We start from the raw sequence: 24,103 nt of genomic DNA, 5'->3' as shown, positions 1-24,103 counted from the left end.
ATCAACTGAACTTGGATTTGCAACCTAATCTATATGGGAACAAAATACTAACTTGAAAGGCACATACTGTTGCCTTATAATTACAAAGCACCCCTAAGTCAAGGCTGGGAATTACTAATTAGATCCGGTCTATTTGTGCCAGATTTCCCATTATTTACTTCAGTACATTTTTTAATAATTTCATTTACAGCATGCATTACTACAACTGCCCTGATATCACCCAAAAGTGTGTGAAGTATCTGTTTCTTTGTAATTGATATTAACTGGTACATTACTGCAAAGTTTGTAGAACTCTAGAAAAAAATAATCTAGGTTTCAAAGTCTTTAGCAAATAATACTTAGCTGATATATTTGTCAAATTCTTTCCAAATACATATATGCAAAATACAAAATTCAAATACAGGATAACTTTCTAAAACCAAGTACTTTTCAGATAGAGAGCAAGAGATAAAGTGAGCATAAAAACGTACAATAATAGTCTCAAAATACAAGTCTGGAAAATAGAAATTTGCTTTTTTAAACTAAAATTTAACAGTGAAAGCATATGAAAGATCTAATGTTTATTATCTTACCCAGTGATATCAGTACATATAAATATTTCAAGGAAGCTACTTTTAATTACATATAAATTTATTTTAGTGGTCTGTAATCTGCCATGTAAATTATTTTGAGCACTAGTAGCTAGAACAATCTGTTACAAAAGATTCATAAAGTAAAATAGATGCTCTTCTATGTCTGGTAGGCATAAAATTTAATGACATATTCAAAGCTATATGCTTCTATAAAGTATTACTTACAATCTCTCAATGACAAAAGTAGACTTACATAGAGAAATGAAATAAAATAGTCAAAGATTTTAGTTTGTGCAGAATTTAATTGTATTTGCCCCAAACAATAACTGAAAATATGCTATGGAAATAGGATTGCATTCTTTAAAACAGCATAACCCTTATGAGTTTTGTGCGTTTTTTATGAATGAATAATTCTTTAAAAACATTAAAGTATCTCTCACAAACTTACCTGTTACCAGTCAGTGAGCATCAAGGACATTTTGATATGTTTTTTTCTAAAACTGAGGTTTTCAAATCAGACTGTATTTACTATTGGAGTTTTAGTTTTATCACCAGAGATGCCTAAACTTACATTGTATATCTTGCAAGTGCATACTTCTTTTTATAAGGTAATATAGATAGATTCTTCTTCCTAACTTGAAAACACCAACATTTTACTACTGGAGCATCTGTGGCATTATCTCCAAGAAGCAGATTATTTTTTTCACCCATGTGCCCATCAAGCAATGAATTCTAAATGATCTCTTAGTCTTCCACTTATCCCCTGTCCCTTTGAGCATCAGTCTTTCACACTGTGTTTTTATGTCCATAGGCTCTAAATTCACCTCCCAAAACAAAGCTAAATAAGACCAAAAAAGAGTCTTTACTCTTTCGAAGAGGCACAATTAAAAAACCATCACTGCTTTCTACTCCATTTTAGCCCCGCCCCTGCAGTCTGGCTCTCTTTCATCCCCTAGGAGGCGCTCTCATCAATCCTGCCCTCCAGTCACGGCTTCTGAGTAACAGTCAACAAGGTTGATGACTTCGTGATTCTTGAACCATTCATTTTAAAATGTCTCTAATACTGAACTCTTTTGCTTTTCCTTTAACCTCTCCAGCAATTCCTTTCAGCCTCTTTTGCTTTATGTTCCATTATCTAATCTCTACATGTTGGAATTCCTCAGGTCTTGATTCTGTATTCCACTTTCTTTTTCTTTTGACACAGTCTCTCTGGGTAATCTCATTTATTCCCAGGGCAATAACTATGATTGGTATGGATTTTTGTATTTATAGTTTGACTTCAGATTCCCCTCTGAGATCCAGACCCATAAATCTGACTGCTTCTTCAGAGTATATGGGTTAAAATCCTGACCCTGATATTTTCTAGCTATGTGACCCTGGGTAAGTTACTTAACCTCTCTGTGTCTCAGGTTATTCAATTTATAATAAGGATTATAACAATCTATTTATTCACTTATTATAAAGATAGAATGTGTTAGTATTGTAAAACAGTTAAAATAGCTCCTGACACAAAATGTGAATGATATGTCATAGTCACTTGAAACTTAACAAAGTTCAGAGGAAATTCTAGATTGTTTCCATTACAGTTGCTCCCCATATAGGCTTCCCCATCTCAATAAAAGATACGATCTTTTAACTGGTATACCTCTTCCCTTTTCCCTCTCTTACCCACTATCAAAATGAGTATATACTTTGTATGAAACATAAATCAGAATGTTTTCTTACACTGTTAACACCTTTAAAGTGTTTCCTATTACACTTTCAATAAGTACAACACTTATATATGTCCTGTGTGTTCTGACTACTTGTACTTCCTCCCAGACATATTGCATATATACATATCACACATACATACGCACATACACACACACACACACCATATTCACATTTACATGTTGCATAAAGACGCACGCATTAATGGTTGGATCCTTCTAATACATCATATTCCAATTTAGATGTTGTCTCTTAGATAAGCCTGCTCTGACAAACTTATCTATTTAAATAGCTCCCCAGCTTTCTGCTATTACCCCAAATTTGTTTCCCCTGTGGGCCTTACCCCACGTTGTACTTATGGACATTATGTCCACTAATTCACTCTGTGCCTCCCTTATCAAACTGTAAGCTCCATTAGGGCTTATGTTCATTTATCTGCCTCTGTGTACTTAGCACCTAGTACCATGGCTGGTAGGGAGTAGGCATTAAGTGAATGTTGCTGGCATGAAGGCATGCAAGAATAAACGAATGAGTGAATTAGCTTTTTTCTAGCAGCTATTCCAGAAAAACTAGTCTGGTTTTTCAATATCTTTCTTGTAATTTATATTCCAATTCAGATAATTCTTGGGGAAAAAATCATGTTGCAAAGTGTGATAATGAAACATCATTTTACTCCATTATCAGTTATCATGTCAAAATCACCTTCATAATTAATAAGCTCATAAACATTACAGGGTGGTAATGAATTTAACTCCAGAAAGTGTAAAATAACTTATAACTCCAAAAAGGCCAATCTGAGAGAAATGAATCATACTTTTGACCCATTTCTATAATGGTTTATGTGTTTTCTCCAAATTATAATTATTGCTTTATAAGGAAAAGCAGTTGTTTTTTTTAACCATTATCATCTCATCAAGCACTAAGAAAATTATTTCTTCAAAAATGTTATTTTGTGACATAAAGAGAGGAAGAATATCCATGCTTCTTCGGTCTAGGGTTTAGGTAAAGAACAACACAAATGAGTTTAAGTATGTCTCCTGGGCCCTTCAAATTGCTACATTCTTACCATGCTGCTTGACTGAGCCATCTTTGTACAATTCAGGTCTTCAAAAACCTTCTCTTATTATATGAGTTTGAAAGACTCCGCATATAGACACCCCCCCCCCAGCCATTGATTAACTAACCACTCTCTTGCCTTTCTGTAATCGCTTGGCTTTTAGGGGGTGATACTGGTCTCCTGTTTAAACAGGATACCTTATGTGCATAGTCACGTAGGCAAGGGTGGTCGCCTAGGTACGTGGGCCTAGTCACGTAGGCAGGATGTTTCTCTGCTGAGTAATAAGGTCCAACTCCCCCTCCTCACTCCCCCTCCCCGCCTTTTTCTTCGCGCGCGGGGGTCCTCCAAAGCCAATCCGCAAACACCAAGTATGCCTTTTCTAAATGTTCAAGTTGTCAGCCAATCAGCTCTGCCCCATCCAAAACTTGTTTGTATCTGTCTATAAAAATCCTGCACCACCCCAGCCTGGTGTGCTCAGCTAGCAGGAGCTGCTGACCACCCGCAGGCGCCTGCGCTACAATAAAGAACCTCTTGCTGATTGCATCCTGTGGCAGTGTTAAATTCTTGGGTAAGGGGATCCGCGGGTCTTACAAGTTTTATCTTATAAACCATGTCTGTATCTTACGTAGAGACCTTGGACAACCTCTTTCAACTTCCATTTTACCCTCCCTCCTCTTGGAAAACATGGAACGCCCAAACCCCACCTCTTCCCAATTCCCTAGCAGTAGATGTCATTCTACCAATCAGACCCACCTCCAGGAGGCTGAAAAGCAGAAATGTTGTGGCTAAGGTTACTTGAATGTGAGTCAGTTGCCAAGGCTGGTGTCAACATTCCCAGGGTCTAGTCTGTGGATAAGAGGCAGCTTCGGTGACTGAAGCAGCTTTCTGACCAGCTGGCGTGCCCTGGTCTCAACAATCCAGGAGCAGCCCCTTGACTGCTGTCCTTCCCGTCCTTCCCATACTTCGCCACCTGTGTACACATCAATTCTCCTGTACAGGAACCCTTCCGTCTGCCCTAACTTAAGTGCTGTGTTATGTCTAATGCTCTGACATAAGCATACGGAGATGGTTTTTACGTTTTTATTTTCTTTCTTGATTGTTTTTCTTCATGGTATTTAGGCTGAACCATATCTCATAAGACTGTAAAAATATCCTGGAGACGTTTTTCCCCATTTCACACAGCGTTTTTTTAAGTGGCAGCTATTTGTCTTCACCAGGACAATTTGAAATATATACAAAACAAGAGATCATTGTAATAAACTCTGATGTACCAATTACCTAGTTCCAACCACTATTAATTTGTGAACTGACAATTTTATATCGTGCAAAGTCCCATCCACATTTTCCCTAGCCCAGATCATTTGCAAAGTGTGATTTACCAGTTTCAGGCAGCAGAGGCTCATATATCATAGAATTTAAGTCTTAGGTTCATTTGCATCTATGTAATTATAATATACAAATATAATAAAATAAAATGACAATATAATAAATAGGTAACTTTATATGTTACATAAGTGTAAATAATATAAAATTCAATATAAATATAATAAAATATCACAATAAAACCAATCAGCATCTAGGCATATACTATGCTTGTAAATTTTCTATTCTTTGGGGATAGAGTAGTAGCATCAGACATTCCACCATATTCTTCCAACTACTTTAAGAAGAAGTGACGTGTCTGCTCCAGCTCCTCAAGATTTCAGGTTATTTTCAATTTCTCTCGTTATCTCTGGAAATTACTACTTTCACATTGCAAACTTGCTGTTTTTAAACCATATTGCCTCTCACATGAAAATACAGCTGGAGAACTATTAAACTCGAAAAAGAAACAGGAGTTAAATACCAGTATTGGTTGAATCTCTGTCTGTCTGTCTGTCTCTCACACACACTCATACACATACACACACACAATTTTGAGTATTTGGGGGGTCAAGAGCTTGTAAACAAACAATTTATACATATTTCCATGAGGAAGCTGAACTAATTTTTAAGGCCAACAGTATTTTGTGTCATCAAAGGTAAAAATGACAAACACACACATGGATAACTGGTTCCAAGAAGGACAAAGCTGTTTCTCAGCACTGGCTGAGCAGCCCTCCCCATCTATGTTGAGCAGCCACCCAGGATGTTCTCTGTATTAATGGATGACCCCATGAGCACTGGTCTTGTAGGAAGTGAGTGAGTGAACCCTGACATTATGGGAAGTGATATTGGCAAAACCAGTTCTCTTGCCAGTGGTATACAACCTCGCTTTGACATGACTGCTGGGCTAATAACACGGGTCTCCCAGTAACAGAGAAACATCGAATTTTCCTATCACTCACTGTATATAAAGGTGTATCGCCTTTCTCCTAAAAAAACTGAAACCAAACTAAAATGATAACCACACACATCACTGAGTTTTGGCAAAAGTATTTTTCTGATTTTGCATTTGCAAATGTATAACAAAAACTTTGAAGGTTACAATTCAAAACTTCCTTCTGCAAATACTTGGCAAAACTGATGGCCCAGAAAGGAGAACCTCGTTTCCCTTTAACACCCAATCACGGCCCAGATACATAGACCCCAGCAACAAAGTTCTCAGTATTATCATATAGTCAGAATTGCATTTTCTCTTTCTTAAGATAAGATACATATTTCACCAGGGACATGAGAAAAGTTTTAAACCAAACAAAATCAATGAGTGTTCCATAATACAACAGAGTCTTTAGTAATACATCCTTAATAATAAAAATTTGAATGCAAAGTATTTGGCAATGAGCTCAGACTCACAGAACACCTGGAGGTCTCTTCCTGAGCATTTCATGAATCATACACCATCATGCAACTCTTAATATTTAAAACTTTTTTTTACCCTGCATGATGTCGAGGATTTCCTGCAATTCCTATTTGCTACTTTTTGCCATCTAGTTTGGCATCCTGTGGGCTCCCTTTCCAGGATCCTTCACCATTACATTTTCCCCCCGACAGAGGTTTTATACTTCCTAGGAAAAAAAGCTTTTTGCTGATGCCATCCAATCTTTCTCTCTGCACACAATGGCTTACTTTGAAGTTCTCTCTTCAAATCTCCTTCACTGAAGCTGACCTACTGCCTCATTTTCTAGGGCATTGTTTCCAGCGTATTATTACACAGAGAAGATCTGGAAACCTCTTTCACTATAAGTGTTAATAACTGAGAAGAATTAGTTTGCTACCCTGTATACACAGGCCCTCAGAAATTTGCATTTTAATAGAGGACAATTCCTTCATAACTCAAAGGAATGGAATATCTCTAATGGTGGAATTTCAAGCATCACTGACACCAGTAGAGGAAATATTTGGGATGAGAACACTTAACACCAAACCATAATATCTCATGATACAAGACAACTATCTTTTTCACCTAGACTTAAGCTTAACCTGAATAGAAGTCGGTATTCATGTTGGAACAGGAATTAAAGCACAACTAAATATAAAGCAAAAATCTAAGCTGTTGAACAATACTATTTCTTAATGGGTTGCATCGTTCTCTCTGAGCTTCTTAGCTTTGCAAAATGGTGTTATTATGCTCCGTAGCTCCTCTCAATCTCATTATGTCTTCACCAGGATGGCCTTAAAGTTCTCTTCAGCTTCACTAAGCTTTAGACAGACTTCTGTCTGACCTTAGGCTCCTGTCCTCCCTTTTCTTAGAGCATTTACTTCAGAAGACTTGTAATTGTAAATTCTTTCTCTGCTCCTTTGAGATATGTTTTTCTAAAAGGCTCTTTCCCGTTTTCTAAACTTGAGAATACCTTTTTCAGGGATAAGGGAGCCATCCCTTTGAAATGCAGTCATCATCGAGAACAATAGTACCCCAATCGCCTAGTTTCTTTGGAATAGTAAGGATCTCCCTCCTTTGGGGTGTCTTGCTCCAAGTTGTAAAACCACACTCCTGTCATTAAGTCACTAAGAAAAAAGTTTACTTTTCTTTGAGTAGGCCAATTAGCACACACAGAGGGCTTACAACTCTCCACCCCTTTGCAGCTCTTAAAAATCCTCCTGCTTTTTATTTCAGTGAAATTGAGTTCAGAATGAGTTGGGACCTCCCTCCTCTATTACAACAGCCTTGAATGAAGTCTTCCTTGCGTGCTTAATTTTGTCTAGTGCAATGTTTGCTTTGATGGCCTGCACATAGAGAGATTTAAGTACCTACACCCAGTTTGTTTATTTTGCCCCCAGATCCTCTTATGAACAAGCATCATGAGCATAACCTAAGGAAACGAAGTACAATACCTTTTTTTTTCACATCCACAGCAGTGTCCTTATCCGTTTTCTTTTTGACATCTTCTTTTTCTGGTAATAAAATGAAAAAATTAGAGGCATCTACCTGGTTAAGTCTCATATATGTCAGGGCACACATGACAGCCATCATGGCTGTCCAACACATTGTCTACAGAGTAATCGGAAATCAGTGCCGTAGTCTTGCCAAACATGAGTAAACTAACACCTTCATGACCGAAGAGTGGCTCTGCTGTGTTTTCTCTTCAGGAAAGGAGAAGATTTTTGCTAAGCTCAAAATATAATTTCTCATGACAAGGGAAACTTTAAAGATTTTACTTATTTATTTATCAGAGAGAGCGTGTGCGCACAGGCAGACAGAGTGGCAGGCAGAGGCAGAGGGAGAAGCAGGCTCCCCGTCAAGCAGGGAGCCCGATACAGGATTCGATCCCAGGACCTAGGATTATGACCTGAGCTGAAGGCAGCAGCTTAACCCACTGAGCCACTCAGGCATCCCGACAATGGAAACTTTAAATGCCATTACTAATTATGGTTTAATTCAATAGTTATTTCTGAAAGTCATTAAAAAGAATATATAGAAAGTTCTCTGGGCTTATCAGGCCACCGGAAGCATGTCAGAAGCTCAGAAATCTCTGGAGATCAGGTGGGATTTCAGAAGTACCATCTGAAAACAACCGTCTAAAGGAGTGACAAGATACAGCAAACCAATCAACTACTGTTTCCCCCTATACATTCAGTAGCTGTCCTTTTGAGAGGCACTTTTTATTTAACTGAATGAATAGGAACGCTGGTATTTGTATTTGCAGTCAAATGAAGGCAATTAGACTGAGCACCACTCCCAAGGAAGAAAAAATTCCATCAGTAAAAATTTGTAAAAAATGTTAAGGCATGACTTTTTCTTTTAAATATTTATCAATTTCAACTTTATGTGGAATTTTTATAAATCTCAAGAATGCTTGTTAATAACAGTAACAATAAAATTATTAATTATTATTCATTCTCTCCTAGAAAACAAGAGCTTTGCCAGTGGCATTGTAAAGGGATACTAATTGACTTCTGTATTAGTTTTTAAATTACTTACCTTTCTTTTTTGTTTCAGAAGTCATTTTCTTCTCAGCTTTCTTCTTTTCCTCTTCTTTCTCTAGAGAAGAGAATTTAGTACAGAAAAACCAAGATTTGAATGAAACCTTACTGTTAAATGACTTCTGCCTCCAGATAGTTTTGTGACTTTGAGCAAGTGATTTAATCTCACTAAACCTTATTTTCCTCATTTGTAAAATAATAGTACTTCCCTCAAAGTGAGCTAATGTTTACAAAGCACTCCACACAGTGCCTGGCTCACAGTAAATGCATAAAATTGTAGGTTGCTAATATTGTTTATAAATAATGAACAAGATAGTTTGAGCTTTCCCAACCAAGCAATTGCCTGGTGCCTAAAGAAAGATAGTAATATATGACATTAAAACTTCATTTCTAAGGAAAGATACTGCAGGTAAGCTAAAAGAATTTTCTCATTGTTTTCTTTTTGCATGTTCAATGTCACTAGAAATAATACACTAAGCCATAAATGATATCTATTTTGATTTAACTGTTTTTCAAATCTGCTTCTTGTCATCAGGCCTTTGGAGGCTGGTGACATCTGTCTGGCAGTATGCTGGGGACATGACTTTCACTGCCCTTCCTGAGTGGTTGTATCAACGAGGGTGCTCAGGTTTTTGCACCCAGAGGTTGCGGAAATTCTGGGTGCCACAGAGATCGGCATGTGGTGCCTCTAGACTTCTCCATGGAAGATTTCTTTTTCAGAGATCTGACAAAGTCTTGGTCTGACAGCAGAGGGAACCTCAAATGCCTCACTGTAGCCAGGTAAAAACTGGATATCCCTGGACATGGTTCCGGTAAGTGTACTCATTTCAAAAAACAGAGTCCTGCAGAAGTACAGAGTTCTCGAAATGGAATAGTCAGTGTTTTTAGGTTAGAGTAGGGTTCATGATGGAAACCAACTTATTTTCATCCTCAATTAGTAGTGCTATTTACCTTATATTTGAAATATCTTTCTCTTTGTCACTTGTCTCTCATCACAAGTATAGATACCAAGCTTTCAAAGATTTTCAATACCCAGAAATATTATGAGATTGTTTCTATGCTGAAGAAATTCAATGCCTAGTTCTAGTGTGAATGCTGAAGTTGTCTACTAATGATTGCATCTTATTAAATATAGGAATTAATTCATTCCCTTAGGTGTAGAGATTTTTTTACCTACAAGATCAAAGACAACACTTTCAGTGTTAGAAGTATAATTTATAAAGAACCCCTTCTCATGACTTCTAGAGATAAGCTCATGTCGTAGGAAGAAATAGATTCACACTCTGTCTAAATGTGTCTGTGGTGTACCATCACAGCTCATCCAGTCAGAAGGAGAAAGTCGAGAAGTCCAATTTTGATAGTTCCAGAGTTCCAAATAAATCAATTGAATTCCACTTGCCTTTTCCTAAAGGTTTATGCATATTAAATATGTAAATCGTGTTTCAAATTCTGAATAAAGATACTTTTGATTTAAGTATCATTACTTTCAGCTTGTCTGGGAGAAATTTTACATAGCAGGGTATTTTCCATCTTATCTAAAAAAATGCATATGCCAGACAAGTGAGTTGGCATCTGCTAAATGTTTGAGTCAGAAAATGGGTTAATTAAAATACAGATTGCTTGTAAATATTTCTTAGCCCACATCAGACATCAATGCTGGAGTCACAATAAGATCACAACTCAGGATCCAAGTTTCAGTTTCCTAATGTAAAGGAATAAATATTTCATTTAAAGGTTCATGCCAATTAGTTAATCTTACACTGAACTTCAGAATGAAAGTCGATATTTGAGGTCATAAGATGAAAGACGTTCTTTTCATTTTTTCTTAAAGAGGATACTCTTGTGCAATGAATCCTACTCTTTAAATTAATATAACTGGAATTTTATTGTGGTGATACAGTATTCTTGCCTTAGTTCAGATTGAAATAAAGCTTCCATTTACACTCTGCCTGTGATTATGGCCATCCACTGAGAGAGTCATGAATAAAAGCAGAAGTTCACAAAAAGCAGGTATAAATAATGTACTTTAATAACATTTTTATGAATTAGACCTTTAAGCTGTCGTTATGGGCTTACTTTATTCATGGCGAATTCATTTAAAACATCAACATCTGAAGATTCTGCATTTCTTCAAGCACTATTGTCTCTAGTCTATAGGTGACTTGGCAGCAGCAGAATTAGTGGAATTATAAAAGACACAACAATTTAATTATATCCTGCTTAGAAATAAAAGTAACCCACGTTTCTTTTATGAAAATTCTCCTTCCCCAACAGTCAACAATACTCTTCCCTTTCCACCTGCTGTGCACCCAAATATTTAATTTCCTCCTCACCCTCTCCTCCAAATTGTTTTCTGTTTTGACTGTGGCAGCTAGAGAAGAGTTAGAACACTTAATACCATTGGCTTTCACAGGAGTAGCAATTAAATGTGTCTGTAGCCTGTGAACTTATCAGTGTACTGTCTTTCTCTGGCGAAAGTGTCATACGCCCTGAAATGATGGCTCTATCTGGCAGGGATCACAGGGAAGACTGGTTGAGAGAGAAATCCTTTCCACAACGAGCAGCTCTGAGCCACAAATATGTTATTAGCTTCTGCATAAATTAACATCAGATGAAAGAAAAATTAAATGACTTACTTTTTGCTTTCTAAACCCTGACAATGGGCTTTTCTCTTGCTTTAAAATGTTTTTATGCCTTCTCAAAGCCGAAAAATGAACAATAGTCAATTAGAACTACGAAGCTTTCTTAGATGCCCGTTCCCAGGAAAACGGGAAAACAAATGCAAATGTTTAATTTTTCATCTTATGTTTTGTTAGTCCCCTCTTTTCCTTTCTACTGTAGAGATTATCCCGATTTAACATGTCAGATGGGGGCTCCTCTTCTAGACCTCTCTGGCCAGGCGTGATGTATTCTTGGTTCCAGTCAAGTAAATAAAGGTGTGTTTCTTCCAAAGCAATGCCCTCCAACACATCTTGTCACTCTCACCTTATTTCTTTAGAGTGGCAGAGGCTGGCTTGGACCCCGCTCATACCGTGATCATGAGAAACTTCACACAAGCAGATAAGTTCAATGACTCCAGTGGTTATTACAGTTCTCCACTGTTATCTTACTGAGGCATGAGGCAAGAGAGAAAGCACGGGTGCTAGCGGGAGTGACCTTGGTCTAAATTCTGTCTCTGACCCTTTCTGGTCACAGAAAATTGAGCCATGCGCTATGACACACTGAATTTTGTTGTCCTCATTTGAAAAACGAGACCAATAAAAACTACTTTGCTGGCTTGTTGCGAGGAATGGAGACACTGACCTGAAGTGCCTAGATCAGAGCGGATGTTCATAAAACAGAGTTGGCAGCGAGTAGCTGTTATGATACTTTAGAAACAATAAAACTTTGACCACATATAATCTTCGGTAATTTCTCTAGATAGGACATTTATTGATCTATTTGAGTAAACGCACACTAATATTCTTTTTTTTTTCCTGTACGAAGGCACAGAATACTTTATGAATAAGAAACTTCATGAATATAAATAAAATAAAATTGAATATTTTATGTTGAGAAACTTCAGGGAAAAAGGAAATCAGTAGGATTTTAAATATTATGAAGGGGTGCTGGGATGGAATGAAGACATGGATTCCGGTCTCAGCTTCTGTGTAATTAGTAGCCGCTGCCTTGTGCAGCGATGAGTCCCTCTTCCGTCTTCAACTGTAAAAGGCAGGGGAATGAGTAGAGTGTTCAGACCTCTCTCCACCCATTTATTCCTTCATTCTCTAAATGAAGCATGCTTCGTCTTGCATTTACTTCTCAATTTTGCTGGGAGCAGGTAAACTCAGAAAATTTTCGCTTTGTAAATAGCTACTAAAAGTTCTCTGGCTTTGTTATGGCTTATAAAATGTTAAATCCAGAGAAAAGTCCATTTTTAAGGCTTTAAATATATGTGTATGTTATGTATCTATATACACACATATATATGATATGTGTATATTACATACATAGAATATGTGTACATGGTGCCAGGTGGGGATAAGGGTCAGGAAAAAATAGTGCGTCTTAGAAGATTGGAGAATGAAACGGTGGAAGGCAGCATTGTTTTTTGTTCTGTTCGGTTTTGTTTGTTTGTTTGTTTTGTTTTGTTTTTTAAGGAAGAAGGGTAAATCTTCCCAAATGGGTAAGATTTGAAGAGATTCATAAAAAATTGGGAGAGTTTCGGCTATCGAGAAGATTTTTGCAGCAGAGGAAAGCTATCTGCCAAGACCTTGATCATGGACTCTATTGCTCATGGTAAAGATGGTCCCATTTTATTTTAAGATAAGAGACCACTGAGAGGTTCCAAGCAGAGAAATAATATGATGCTGAGCTCTGTTTCAAGAGGAAATCTGGGGGCTGCTGGGTGGTGTTAAGTGCCCCACTGGACTTTGTGATCATGTTGTAAGGAAGAAAATTAAGAAAGTAAAAGAATTCGATACAAACATTCTTGTTCTTTTTCTTTGTTTTCTTCCTCTGAATTTTATTTGGGACTCTTGAAGGAATGTAATGTTATAGAATGGTACTAGGAGTACCTCACTTTACATTGTAATTAGGTTGCTATGGCAGCAAATCTCTTAAATTAAGGACTTCACTCGAATTATCTGGCATAACTAAACTGGCCTGTCAGAAGCTGAATCCATTATCTTTGCCTTGGCTTTTCCTTTAGTGATAGCTGAATTATTCTTGGAGGCCAGCTCTTCTCATTATCAACTATTAAAACAAACGATTCACAACCAGCAATTCAATAGCACCTTTCACTGACTACCCGGAGACTCTTAAAATCACAGTTTGCTCAATCAACAGACATTTGTCCTCCCCCATGTCAACCCCCTGGCCAGGATCTATGGTTTTAAAAAATTCCTTCCAGGAATGAGAATATGGGAATAAGAAGCAGGAAAGTTTACAGTTACAATAAGGACTTTGAAGGATATTAAAGGTAAAATCTAAGGGAACCACCACAGAGGCCCCAAACCAAGGCCAAGTGAAAGTATAAATCTACTTCTTGGGGAAGTAAGCACAGACGGAGTCTGAAATGGTCTGGCTTTGACGGAGAGTGTCAGGTGTTACTACCAAAGCCCACTGAAGACCCCAGGGGCAGAGACTGCGGGGGTCCCGTGGACACTGGCTGAGAACTCTTAGTGATATCTCACCACTAACAACTGAAATGTCCCAGAGGACTCCAGATCTGATCACTGTAAATCAGAACTTTTTCAAGAGACCCTAAGCCAATTCATGAAGCCTCAAAAGGATCATAGAGAAGGAATCTCAAAAATTACTTTATGTGGTCAGAGTCAGGCAAAAAAAAAAAAAAAAAAAAAAGTACTTAAATTTGGTTGAAATGTTACTTATTTCAAGGTAACAGGAAATTACACTAACAGATGAAAGCACATGACCTCACGGGCATCAGCATTGACTTGGTCCTCAGGTGAAAAGTCTATACATCCTGTAACCAGTGAGAAAAATCGCTCATCAAAGAGCCACTTGCCCAACTTCCCAAGTCCCAGAAATGACACAAGTGTTCCAAGCTAAGCATAACCGCACACCCTGTTCTCACTGCTGCAAATGAAAAGTGAAGCTTGAGGTAGACGTACTCTATCAGACACTTGCAAGTGAACCGACCCCTGGCAGGACAGAAGTTCCTGCTTCTACTGCATGCTTTCCAACAGCTTTCAGCCCCCTCACAGCCCAAGTGCTCAGACATAACCACAATTCTTCTCTGTTTTTGAATTTTGCAGGCAAAAGAGAATGCAAAGTGATACATTCTTTGATACATTTCAAATTGCAAAAAGTATCTTACATTAACTAAACTTGATATTTAAAACAGATAAGGTAGACTACCCTCAAACCTTTCAAAAATGACATAAAGGTTTTAGATAAGTGCGGTACTTTTGAATGGGTTGCATTTATATCGATGAAGGTTGTCACACCTATTTATTTTTTTCACTTTTCTATCTAGAAGTGAAAGAGCAAAGGCAGCCTCAGAGTGTGTGTGTGAGAGAGGGAGAGATGAGACAGAAGGACTCTGGTTTTTATTTTTCCCCTCCAAGCTTTTATATTTCAGAAAGCAAGTGCTCAAAATCTGTTGACTTTCACTAAGTGAGAAGCTCTCCATCTCCACACACTTATCTCTGGGTAGCTTCATAGACTGTAATTGCAATTTTTGTTGTTTCCTTCTTTACCATGAGCAACAGAGTCCATGATTAAGGTCTTGGCAGATAGCTTTCCTCTGCTGCAAAAATCTTCTCGATAGCCAAAACTCTCCCACTTTTTTATGAATCTCTTCAAATCTTACCCATTTGGAAAGATTTACCCTTCTTCCTTAAAAAAAACAAAAACAAAAACAAAAAACCCGAACAGAACAAAAAACAATGCTGCCTTCCACCGTTTCACTCTCCAATCTTCTTGTAGTTTTGCTTTTGTTTTATTGGCTGTTTTTTGTTTGTTTGGTTTTGGTTTTTGTTTTTTTTTTTTTTGGTGTTGCTGAATTTGGAGCCTTTGGAAGAACTCTTTTAACACTTTTAAAGTTTATTTTTATGTAGAATCATTGTTTCCTCAAGACCCTTTATTGTAAACATTTCCAGGGTGTTTTTCTATAAGGATAAGAAAAACATAAAGGTTCTTTTCTAATACCTTTCATTTTCAATATCGTATTATTTCTAAAAGATTATTTTTTTCATATCTTCATCTTAATTTTTTTTCGTACATTTATCTGTATTTAGAGATGGGTTGTAAAAGTACTCCACTACATCTGGAATGTCAAGAATGCCTAGAAATATCACATAATTGAATTTAGAGAAAAAAACTAGTTATCGTTTAAAATTGAAATATACATCACTTTATAGTGCCATTTCAAAGATATTGCCATTTTTATAGAGAAGTTAGGATTTGATTTACTGCATAAATTAAAGACTTAATAGTTATTTGCAAAAGTATTTTGACTTGGAAATTACTAGAAGTTAGATATATTGGGAACATGTACAAGCCTGATTTTTAATCAAAACCTTTCAATTAAAAAAAATGTCTAATGGACATCTTTAAAAAGGAAACAAGTATCCTTTCAGAGAGTACAACTTTAAAGTTCTCATTGTTTTAATATGTTGAATTCAGGTTTATTTTACTTTTATTCTTTTATTTCAAAATGACGTATGTTAGAAGGAATTTTTATCCAGAATATATAAGAACACTTAAAACACAATAATAAAATACAGCAGCTCAATTAAAACAAAAGAGTAGAATAAATCATTAAAGATGATACACAAATGTCTAATAAACATGAAAACGATACTCAACATTATTAGTCATTAGGGAAATGCAAACTATAACCAAAATGAGGAATTTCTTTACTCTGGCAAACATTAATCCTTTTTACTATCTCCATAGTTTGCCTTTTCCAGAATGCCATATAATTGGAATCACACCCAAATTTCCAGATTGCATTGTTTTAATAAGTAATATAAATTTTTTGAACTTTTAAAAATTTAAATTCAATTAATTAACATATAGGATATTGTTTGTTTCAGAGGTAGAGGCCTGTGATTCATTAAAGAGGGCATGTGATGTAATGAGCACTGGGTATTATGAATTCAAGTTTTTTAACTCACGGGCTACATAAATTTCATCATCTCTCACAAATATACCAAAGGAGTAACAAAACCTATTGTTTTCTCCTTCTACATATAAGGTCTATTCTAGTAGATCAAAAATTTTGGGGGGTGCCTGGGTGGCTCAGTGGGTTAAGCCTCTGCCTTCCACTCAGGTCATGGTCTCCGGATCCTGGGATCGAGTCCCGCATCGGGCTCTCTGCTCAGCGAGGAGCCTGCTTCCCTTCTTCTCTCTGCCTGCCTCTCTGCCTACTTGTGATCTCTGTCTGTCAAATAAATATTTTAAAAAATCAATTTTTTATGTTTTAATGTTAAAAACATTAAGTCCCCCCCCAAAAAACAACCCATTAAAGCCATTTAAAATCCACACCTAATTGAAGTGAGCAACCCTCATCCTTTATTATGTGAACAATTGTCAAGACTCTCTACTCCATTTAGCTAAAACCAACCTGGCTTTAAAGACTCCTTTTGTTCTAAAGAGGAAGAAAAATATCTATTGGAATTGTAACAAGTTAATATACTAGGAAGAAACATTTAGGTCCAACTAACAGAAATAACAAATAAATGTTTTTTAAAGAAAAACCAGTACTTACAAATTAGAGCTTTGGAAGGACCCAGTTCTTTTTTTTATAAAATGCTTTATGAGAAAAATTTGCTGGTGTGGGAGGGTTCTGATCAGAATCCCATAAGAAAACTACTATTAGATCACTTTCATTCACATTCACAACCCACGTCATCCTTAACTTCCTCTCTGGTCCTTTATAGATCAAAATACGGGGGAAAAAACTTTTTAATACCATGATAAAAAGTTATAAGAAAATCCTGAGACAACAAATAACAGATCCTAGTCAACAAATAGCTCCTTTTCTGTGTCCTGCTTTATGGGTACTACCCTTGGATACCTAGAACAGATAAATTCTTGGAGGGTCAAATCAGACAGACTACCCCTCATCCCCAGCTATATTGTCAGATGTGTACAGAGAGAAAAAACTTCTCTCAATAGGAAAAAGTTAATGGTTTTCAGAAAAAGTCTTTTTAATAATCAATAATGGTAAATCAAAACCAAATAACAAGGGGAAAGTTCTAAGTTTAAAGATGTAAGTTTCTCCTGGAAGGTATTTGATGTCTACTAAGATGTATTTATAGTTCTTGATCCATGGGAAACCCATTTCTTTCCAATCTTCCTTCCCTTTTTCTTGACCCTCTTCCATCTGTTTGGTTTTATCTTTCTTTCTTGTAAAGATTTTTTATTATTATTTACTTGAGAGAAGAGAGTACGAGTGAGGGTGAGAGGCAGGAGGCCAGATGGAGGGGCTTGTTCATAGGACTCTGGGATCATAACCTGAGCCAAAGACAGATGTTTAACCTACTGAGTCACCTAGGCACCCCAGTTACATAGTTCTTTTTTAAAAAGTTTATTGGACAATCAGTTATTAAGACTTACTACTTTTCCACAATACTAAAGGTGAATTACACTGGTTCTAACATGTTAACTCAAATAGAACTATGTTATTTCATGTTCAGGCCTAGCACAGTGTTGCAACTAAAAGAAACAAGAGTCTAAAGTTCCAGGAAGTTTTAAAAATAAATAAATAAAATGCCAGGAAGTTTTGAAGATAAATTTAAACCTTTCCTGAAGCCTTTCAAATAGCTAATGTTGTGGGACCCAAAGCAAGGTAGTCTGAAGATTCATTCTTTTATTCAAGCTTTCCAACCCTCCCTCATGACAGCTCTTCCCTGTGTTCCCAAACACTTCTCTCTCCCAAAAGCACACTAAAAACTTCCTCTAGCCTGTGCTGGATCTATTTGCTTTTCTTGGCCTTTCTTTCTTTCTTTCTTCTTTTTTTTTCTTTTCTTTTTAAGATTTTATTCATTCATTTGAATAGTTGTGCCTAGCACAACTAGGCAGAGTGGTAGGCAGAGGGAGAAGGAGAAGCAGGTTCCCTGCCAAGTAAGGAACCGGGTGTGGGGCTCCTTCTAAGGACCCTGGGATCATGACCTGAGCCAAAGGCACCACTTAACTGACTGAGACACCCATGTGCCCCTTGACCTCTTTTCTTATTGTCCAGATCTTTTCTTTTCTTCTGGGGACTAACCCTTTCTGTTTCATGAATACATTTAATTCTTTGGATTCCTTCCAATTTTTCTGCTTTCCCAGCATATTCTGAGCAGAACACAAACACTTGGGACCTGACCAGATAACCCTAGAATACTCCTTAGATGTTAAGGTGGAAGAGAAAAATTGAGAATATTTATGTTAATATTTGTTCATCCATCACAAATGTAAGTAATCATTTTTTAAAGAATCTTTTTTAAGCCATTGGAAGGTGAAAGTTGGATAAACAGTGTTGTACCAAAGTTAATTTGTTAGTTTTGATAGATGAACCACAGTTATGGAAAATGTGAACATCAGAAGAAGCTTGTTGAAAGGCATACAAGAATCTCTGTATTATCTTTATAACTGTTCTATAAATCTAAAATAATATAAAAATAAGAAGTTTAAATATGTTAACATTTTCCATAACCATGATTCATGTATGAGATCCTTAATATACTACTATACATTGTCAATGAAAAGGGGATATAACACTTGAAATTTTTTTTTTTTTGGTCCAAGAATATCATGCAACTAGAGATCCCCATAACAGACTTCAGGAAATGCTGTGCTTGGATTAAGTTTATGACACCAATGTCTCTATCTCCTCATCTGGAAATTCCAGACTCCTACATTCAGTGGTCCACAGGAAACGACCATTTGTATGAACAGAGCCTAGCTTGCTGCCTGACATATGGCACAGTGTTCATTTTTAGTCCAGATCCAGTCTCCACGCTAATCTTTATGGACTGTGTTAACTAAGCCCCTTGCCCTCTAGATTTAGGTTATTTTTGCCTTATGGGAGCAACCTGAAGAGAAAATAGAGCAGGAAAAAAAATAAAGAGTTATTTTCCAACTCCCTCCTGGGCTCATTGAGGATATTACTCACATGATTTTACAGAGTTTTGATGGGGTGTTCTCATAATGAGGGACATAGCTCTCATTGGCCATCTCTGTCTTAAGCTTTAGGCTTTGTAAACCACTCCATTCTCCTACCGCTTCAGGCCCAGGACAGATAAGGCTCCCTGTTTTTGCTAGCCCTGAGATGCTTCACGGTAATTCTGCAAAAACCTTTATAAATACTACATTCATTAAACAGTCTTAATCACCGATTTTGATGTGCCAGGGACCCGGATACACTCAGCAAGTCCCAAACTGAGCTCATTCTCTCTCCCCAAACCTGTTTTTATTCTTAATACCATTCATTTACTCAGGTCAGATAAGACTTTAACAATCACACTCAGCCCTAACACTTAATTGCTAGTCTAAGATAATGGAAACAGTCTAAACCTGGGTATGTGACACCTGGCCTCCAATTCCAATTAAGCTGACCCTTGAACAACACAGGTTTGAACTGTATAGGTCTGTTTACATGTGGATTTTTTTTTAAATAAATATAGTATAGTACTGTAAATATATTTTCTCTCATGACTTTCTTAATAATTATTTTTCTTTTCTCTAGTTTAAGATTACAGTAAATAATCCATATAAAATATGCCCTACCAACGGTGTGTTTATGTATCAATAGGGCTTCTAGTGAACGGTAGGTTATTGGTAGTTAAGTTTTCACAAGGTCAAGTTATACACAGATTGTCTGCCACAAGGGGAAGGGCCTGCATTGTCCCTGACCTCCGCATTGATTGAATGTCAACTGTATATCACTGTTAAGTTGTGTTCTCTTAAGCAATTTACTTGATTTTTCTGCTCTTTTCTAAATTCTAGTATATGTGCTGCCGAAGTGAGCCCTGATATTTTCTAAATTCTAAAATGATGTGAAATCGTATTCACTGCTTGGCATTGTTTTGAGGGTTAAGGGGGATTGTTTAAAAGAAAAGGAAGGTAATTTTTCCCCAGGAGCAGTAGGCTTCTGTAATTGTCTCATCTCTATACCCCTAATCCGCACCTCTCAGCCATCCATTCTTTCTATAGCTGAGATGGTAATCTAAAATGCAAATCTGATCATACTTCTCCTTCCTCCAATTTCTTTAGCAAGCTCTTGGAGTCCATGAGGGCATGTAAAATCTTTAGCTATGTATGCAAAACTTTTCAGGATATGACCTGAAGCCTGTATTAAGAAATTATGTAGAGTTTCACATATATTGACTAATGGCATCAAGACAATTACCTTATTATCTTCTATAGAGACCAATTTAAGAACTGCCATAAAATTAATGATTTATTATACATATTGTAGAAACTTCATGATTAAAAAATGATAATAAGGGCAACTAATGTTTGAGTATATAACTCTGCTAGAAAATGTGCTAAGTTGGGGTGCCTAAGTTGGGGTGCTCAGTTTTTTAAGCACCTGTCTTTGGCTTAGGTCATGATCTCAGGGTCCTGGGATAGAACTTCGGGTTGGGCTCCCTGCTTTGTGGGGAGTCTGTTTTTCCCACTTCTTCTGCTCCTTCCCTCTCCCCTGCTCGTGCTCCCCCCCTCTCTCAAATACATAAATAAGTAAAACCTTTAATAAAAAAAGAAAATCTGCTAAATCATTCTATACATTTTTTTCATTCAGTTGTGTTAGCAACTTTCTACGTTAGATAAGTAGCGAAAGTAGTTTAGTTTATATATTTTATCAAAATTTATAACTAAAGGTCAATTCCATTAAAAATTGTTGAAAGATAGAAGTTTATTTCAGCACAAAACAAAGAAAAATATTATATCGGCCTAAAGTTCAATAAAATTTATTGTGTCATAGATTTAATGGAATAAGAACTGGGGCCAAATTTCTATTTTATTATTTTATACTCTTTGCTTCTCAGGAAGCAAAAGCTCACCGAAGAGCTAAGGTGATAAAGTTCTTGGTTTAATAGAATTGTAAATAAAACATTACTAGCTCCTGTAGAACATTGTCCTCGGATGCAATGTATGGTAAGAAATAATCTTATAATAAGTTTCTTATAATGCTCCTTTCTCCTCTATACAAATCCCACCAACTCACTTTTTATGACCCAATGCAAGTCTTGTGATTTCATTGCATGGCCTTGCTTTACTCATATCTCATCTTCCTCCTAACTTTTACAACCTTTACAACTCACTTTTGTACATCAGTAAATAATGCTTCATAGTAGTATGCACTGCATTGGGGCATGTCTGGTTGCCCCAACAAGTAGACATCTCTATCCAGACCACAACCATCAATGGTAGCTATTTAATCACTATGCTAAGCCAAACAGTCTTCCCTTTGCTCTTCAGGCAGTTTATTACCAACTCACCAGCCTGAAAACAATAAGCTTGAAATCTCTAGGTGGGAGCAGAAAGGGACTCAAGAGACCATTCAAGTTCTGGTCCCACACTTTACAGGTGAAGAAATAGAGACCCATCTGTCAAAGATCATACAACCGACTAGTATCAAAGCTGAGGTTAGAAGATGAGTCCTTTGTCTCTCTCTAGAGTTCTTTTGCCCATGTATGGGAGGTGGCATTTATGATATTATTTACAATTGCCATACTAAGTACCAGTTCTGTATTTATTCAAGAAGATGACAGGGTATATGGTATTTATTCACCTTATATTTGGCTTTGTTTATACAAACTGTATACTTATAATGGTATATGAAAAGTAATTTAAGGAGGGGCTGGGTGTTTTAGTAGGTTAAGCGTCTGACTTTTGGTTTCGGCTCAGGTCATGATCAAGTCCCTGTCGGGCTCCCAACTCAGTGGGGAGTCTGCTAGAGATTGTCTCCCCCGTTCCATCTCCCTAAGCCCCTCTCCCTGCTTGTGCTTGCTCTCTCTCTCAAATAAGTAAATAAAATTGATTAAAAAATAGGTGACTTAAGAAGATATCTTCTTAGCAAGAGATCATGTAACTTCTTCTGTCCACATATTTGTCACAATAGAAAGTTGTGGCAATTTTACATTAAATGTCCAGTAATTCCATGTGGGTGGAAGTCTTTTATTCTCCAGAGAGCAATGACAACAAAAAACATGATATTTTGGGGGGGATGTCCATGTTAAATAGGGGGAAAGAAAAATAATCTTTTCTCATTATTAAAAAATAATGGGATCATATCTAGTAACTGTGCTCATACTAAGATTTTATGAAGCAGCTGTTTTGGGTGATGGGGGGTGGGGATTTGTTTAATCACTGAGGATTCTGTGTGAGAGCAGTGAGGGGCGAATCTTTCCAGAGAAATACAGTTCTGATAAACACTGGATGATAAAGTGGCTCTCACGCTAAAAGTAAGAATAACCTGTCATGTTAATATAACAGTTGCCATTTCATTCAGGGGAAGAACTCAATAGATCAGCTCCCTTACTGAAATAAGTGGTTAGCTATAGTGACTCTCAGACCTTGAAGGCTTTTCACCCCCAGTGGAGTTCCCAACAGACATGGGAATTCTGTCACAAAACGTAGTACTTTTTTGCAAGAATGTGAAAATTCATATTACATTTAAGTTAGTCCCTTTTAAATTATGTCCATGATTAAATACAGATTGACAATGCCCAAAATGATTACATAAGGTGGTTATTAGGTATCTGTTTAATGTAATTGTAGCCAATTTCCCATGGCCAAATATATTCTAAAAAAATACAGTAGGAGTCAAAGGAAACAAGTGATGAAAAACACAATGAGTCTTCATACCCAAATATCTAAAGCAATCAAAACTTCATTATCATGTGTGAAGCGTGTGATGTAGGGAAAGGAGTGGAACTGAAGGAAAGCAAGATACAACCTCAAGGAATGAGACAAAGAGTCCAATATAAAGCACACCAACATATCTAAGAACAAGTTGAGTGCTGTGAGAAACTCATTTTCTTTGTTTTAAGTACTATGAACACACAAATAAGTTTTTAAGTGTCTCACAGATGTGAAAGCAGTTTTACTCATAACAAGGTCCATGGTTTTTCAAAAGTTAGTGATAAGGGGCGCCTGGGTGGCTCAGTGGGTTAAGCCGCTGCCTTCGGCTCAGGTCATGATCTCAGGGTCCTGGGATCGAGTCCCGCATCGGGCTCTCTGCTCAGCAGGGAGCCTGCTTCCTCCTCTCTCTCTCTGCCTGCCTCTCTGCCTACTTGTGATCTCTCTCTGTCAAATAAATAAATAAAATCTTTTAAAAAAAAAAAAAGTTAGTGATAAAATTGCAAATTGTTTCCAATGTCCCGTGAACACACTTAATAATCCACGCTATACGTAAGCTCTACTTTTTGAAAACAAACAAAAATGCCGAGTATGCTTAAGCTCCTACATTTTGACCTGTTATATCTGCATTCCTCAAATCAAAAAGCACACCTCAAACTATGGAAAGAACCAAGATGCCCTTCAACGGATGAATGGATAAGGAAGATGTGGTCCATATACACTATGGAGTATTATGCCTCCATCAGAAAGGACGAATATCCAACTTTTGTAGCAACATGGACGGGACTGGAAGAGATTATGCTGAGTGAAATCAGTCAAGCAGAGAGAGTCAATTATCATATGGTTTCACTCATTTGTGGAGCATAACCAATAGCATGGAGGACAAGGGGCGTTAGAGAGTAGTAGGGAATTTGGGTAAATTGGAAGGGGAGGTGAACCATGAGAGACTATGGACTCTGAAAAACAGTCTGAGGGGTTTGAAGTGGCGGGGGGGGTGGGAGGTTGGGGTACCAGGTGGTGGGTATTATAGAGGGCACAGCTTGCATGGAGCACTGGGTGTGGTGAAAAAATAATGAATACTGTTTTTCTGAAAATAAATAAATTGGGAAAAAAAAAA

General features: G+C 37.0%; 1 protein-coding gene across 1 annotated transcript in view; it reads right to left on the bottom strand.

Annotated features, from left to right (window-relative positions):
- TRDN (triadin) overlaps positions 1-24,103 on the bottom strand; it is a 297,181-nt gene that overhangs the window by 166,063 nt on the left and 107,015 nt on the right. Inside the window, 3 exon segments of the mRNA XM_044238841.1 lie at positions 7,597-7,656; positions 8,684-8,737; positions 18,026-18,030. Of these exon segments, the coding sequence (XP_044094776.1) occupies positions 7,597-7,656; positions 8,684-8,737; positions 18,026-18,030 (119 nt within the window).

Source organism: Neovison vison, chromosome 1 (genome assembly GCF_020171115.1).
Source record: "Neovison vison isolate M4711 chromosome 1, ASM_NN_V1, whole genome shotgun sequence".
Classification (NCBI taxonomy): domain Eukaryota; kingdom Metazoa; phylum Chordata; class Mammalia; order Carnivora; family Mustelidae; genus Neogale; species Neogale vison.
The sequence above is the reverse complement of the archived record's forward strand: the minus strand, read 5'-3'. Positions and strand labels throughout refer to the sequence as shown.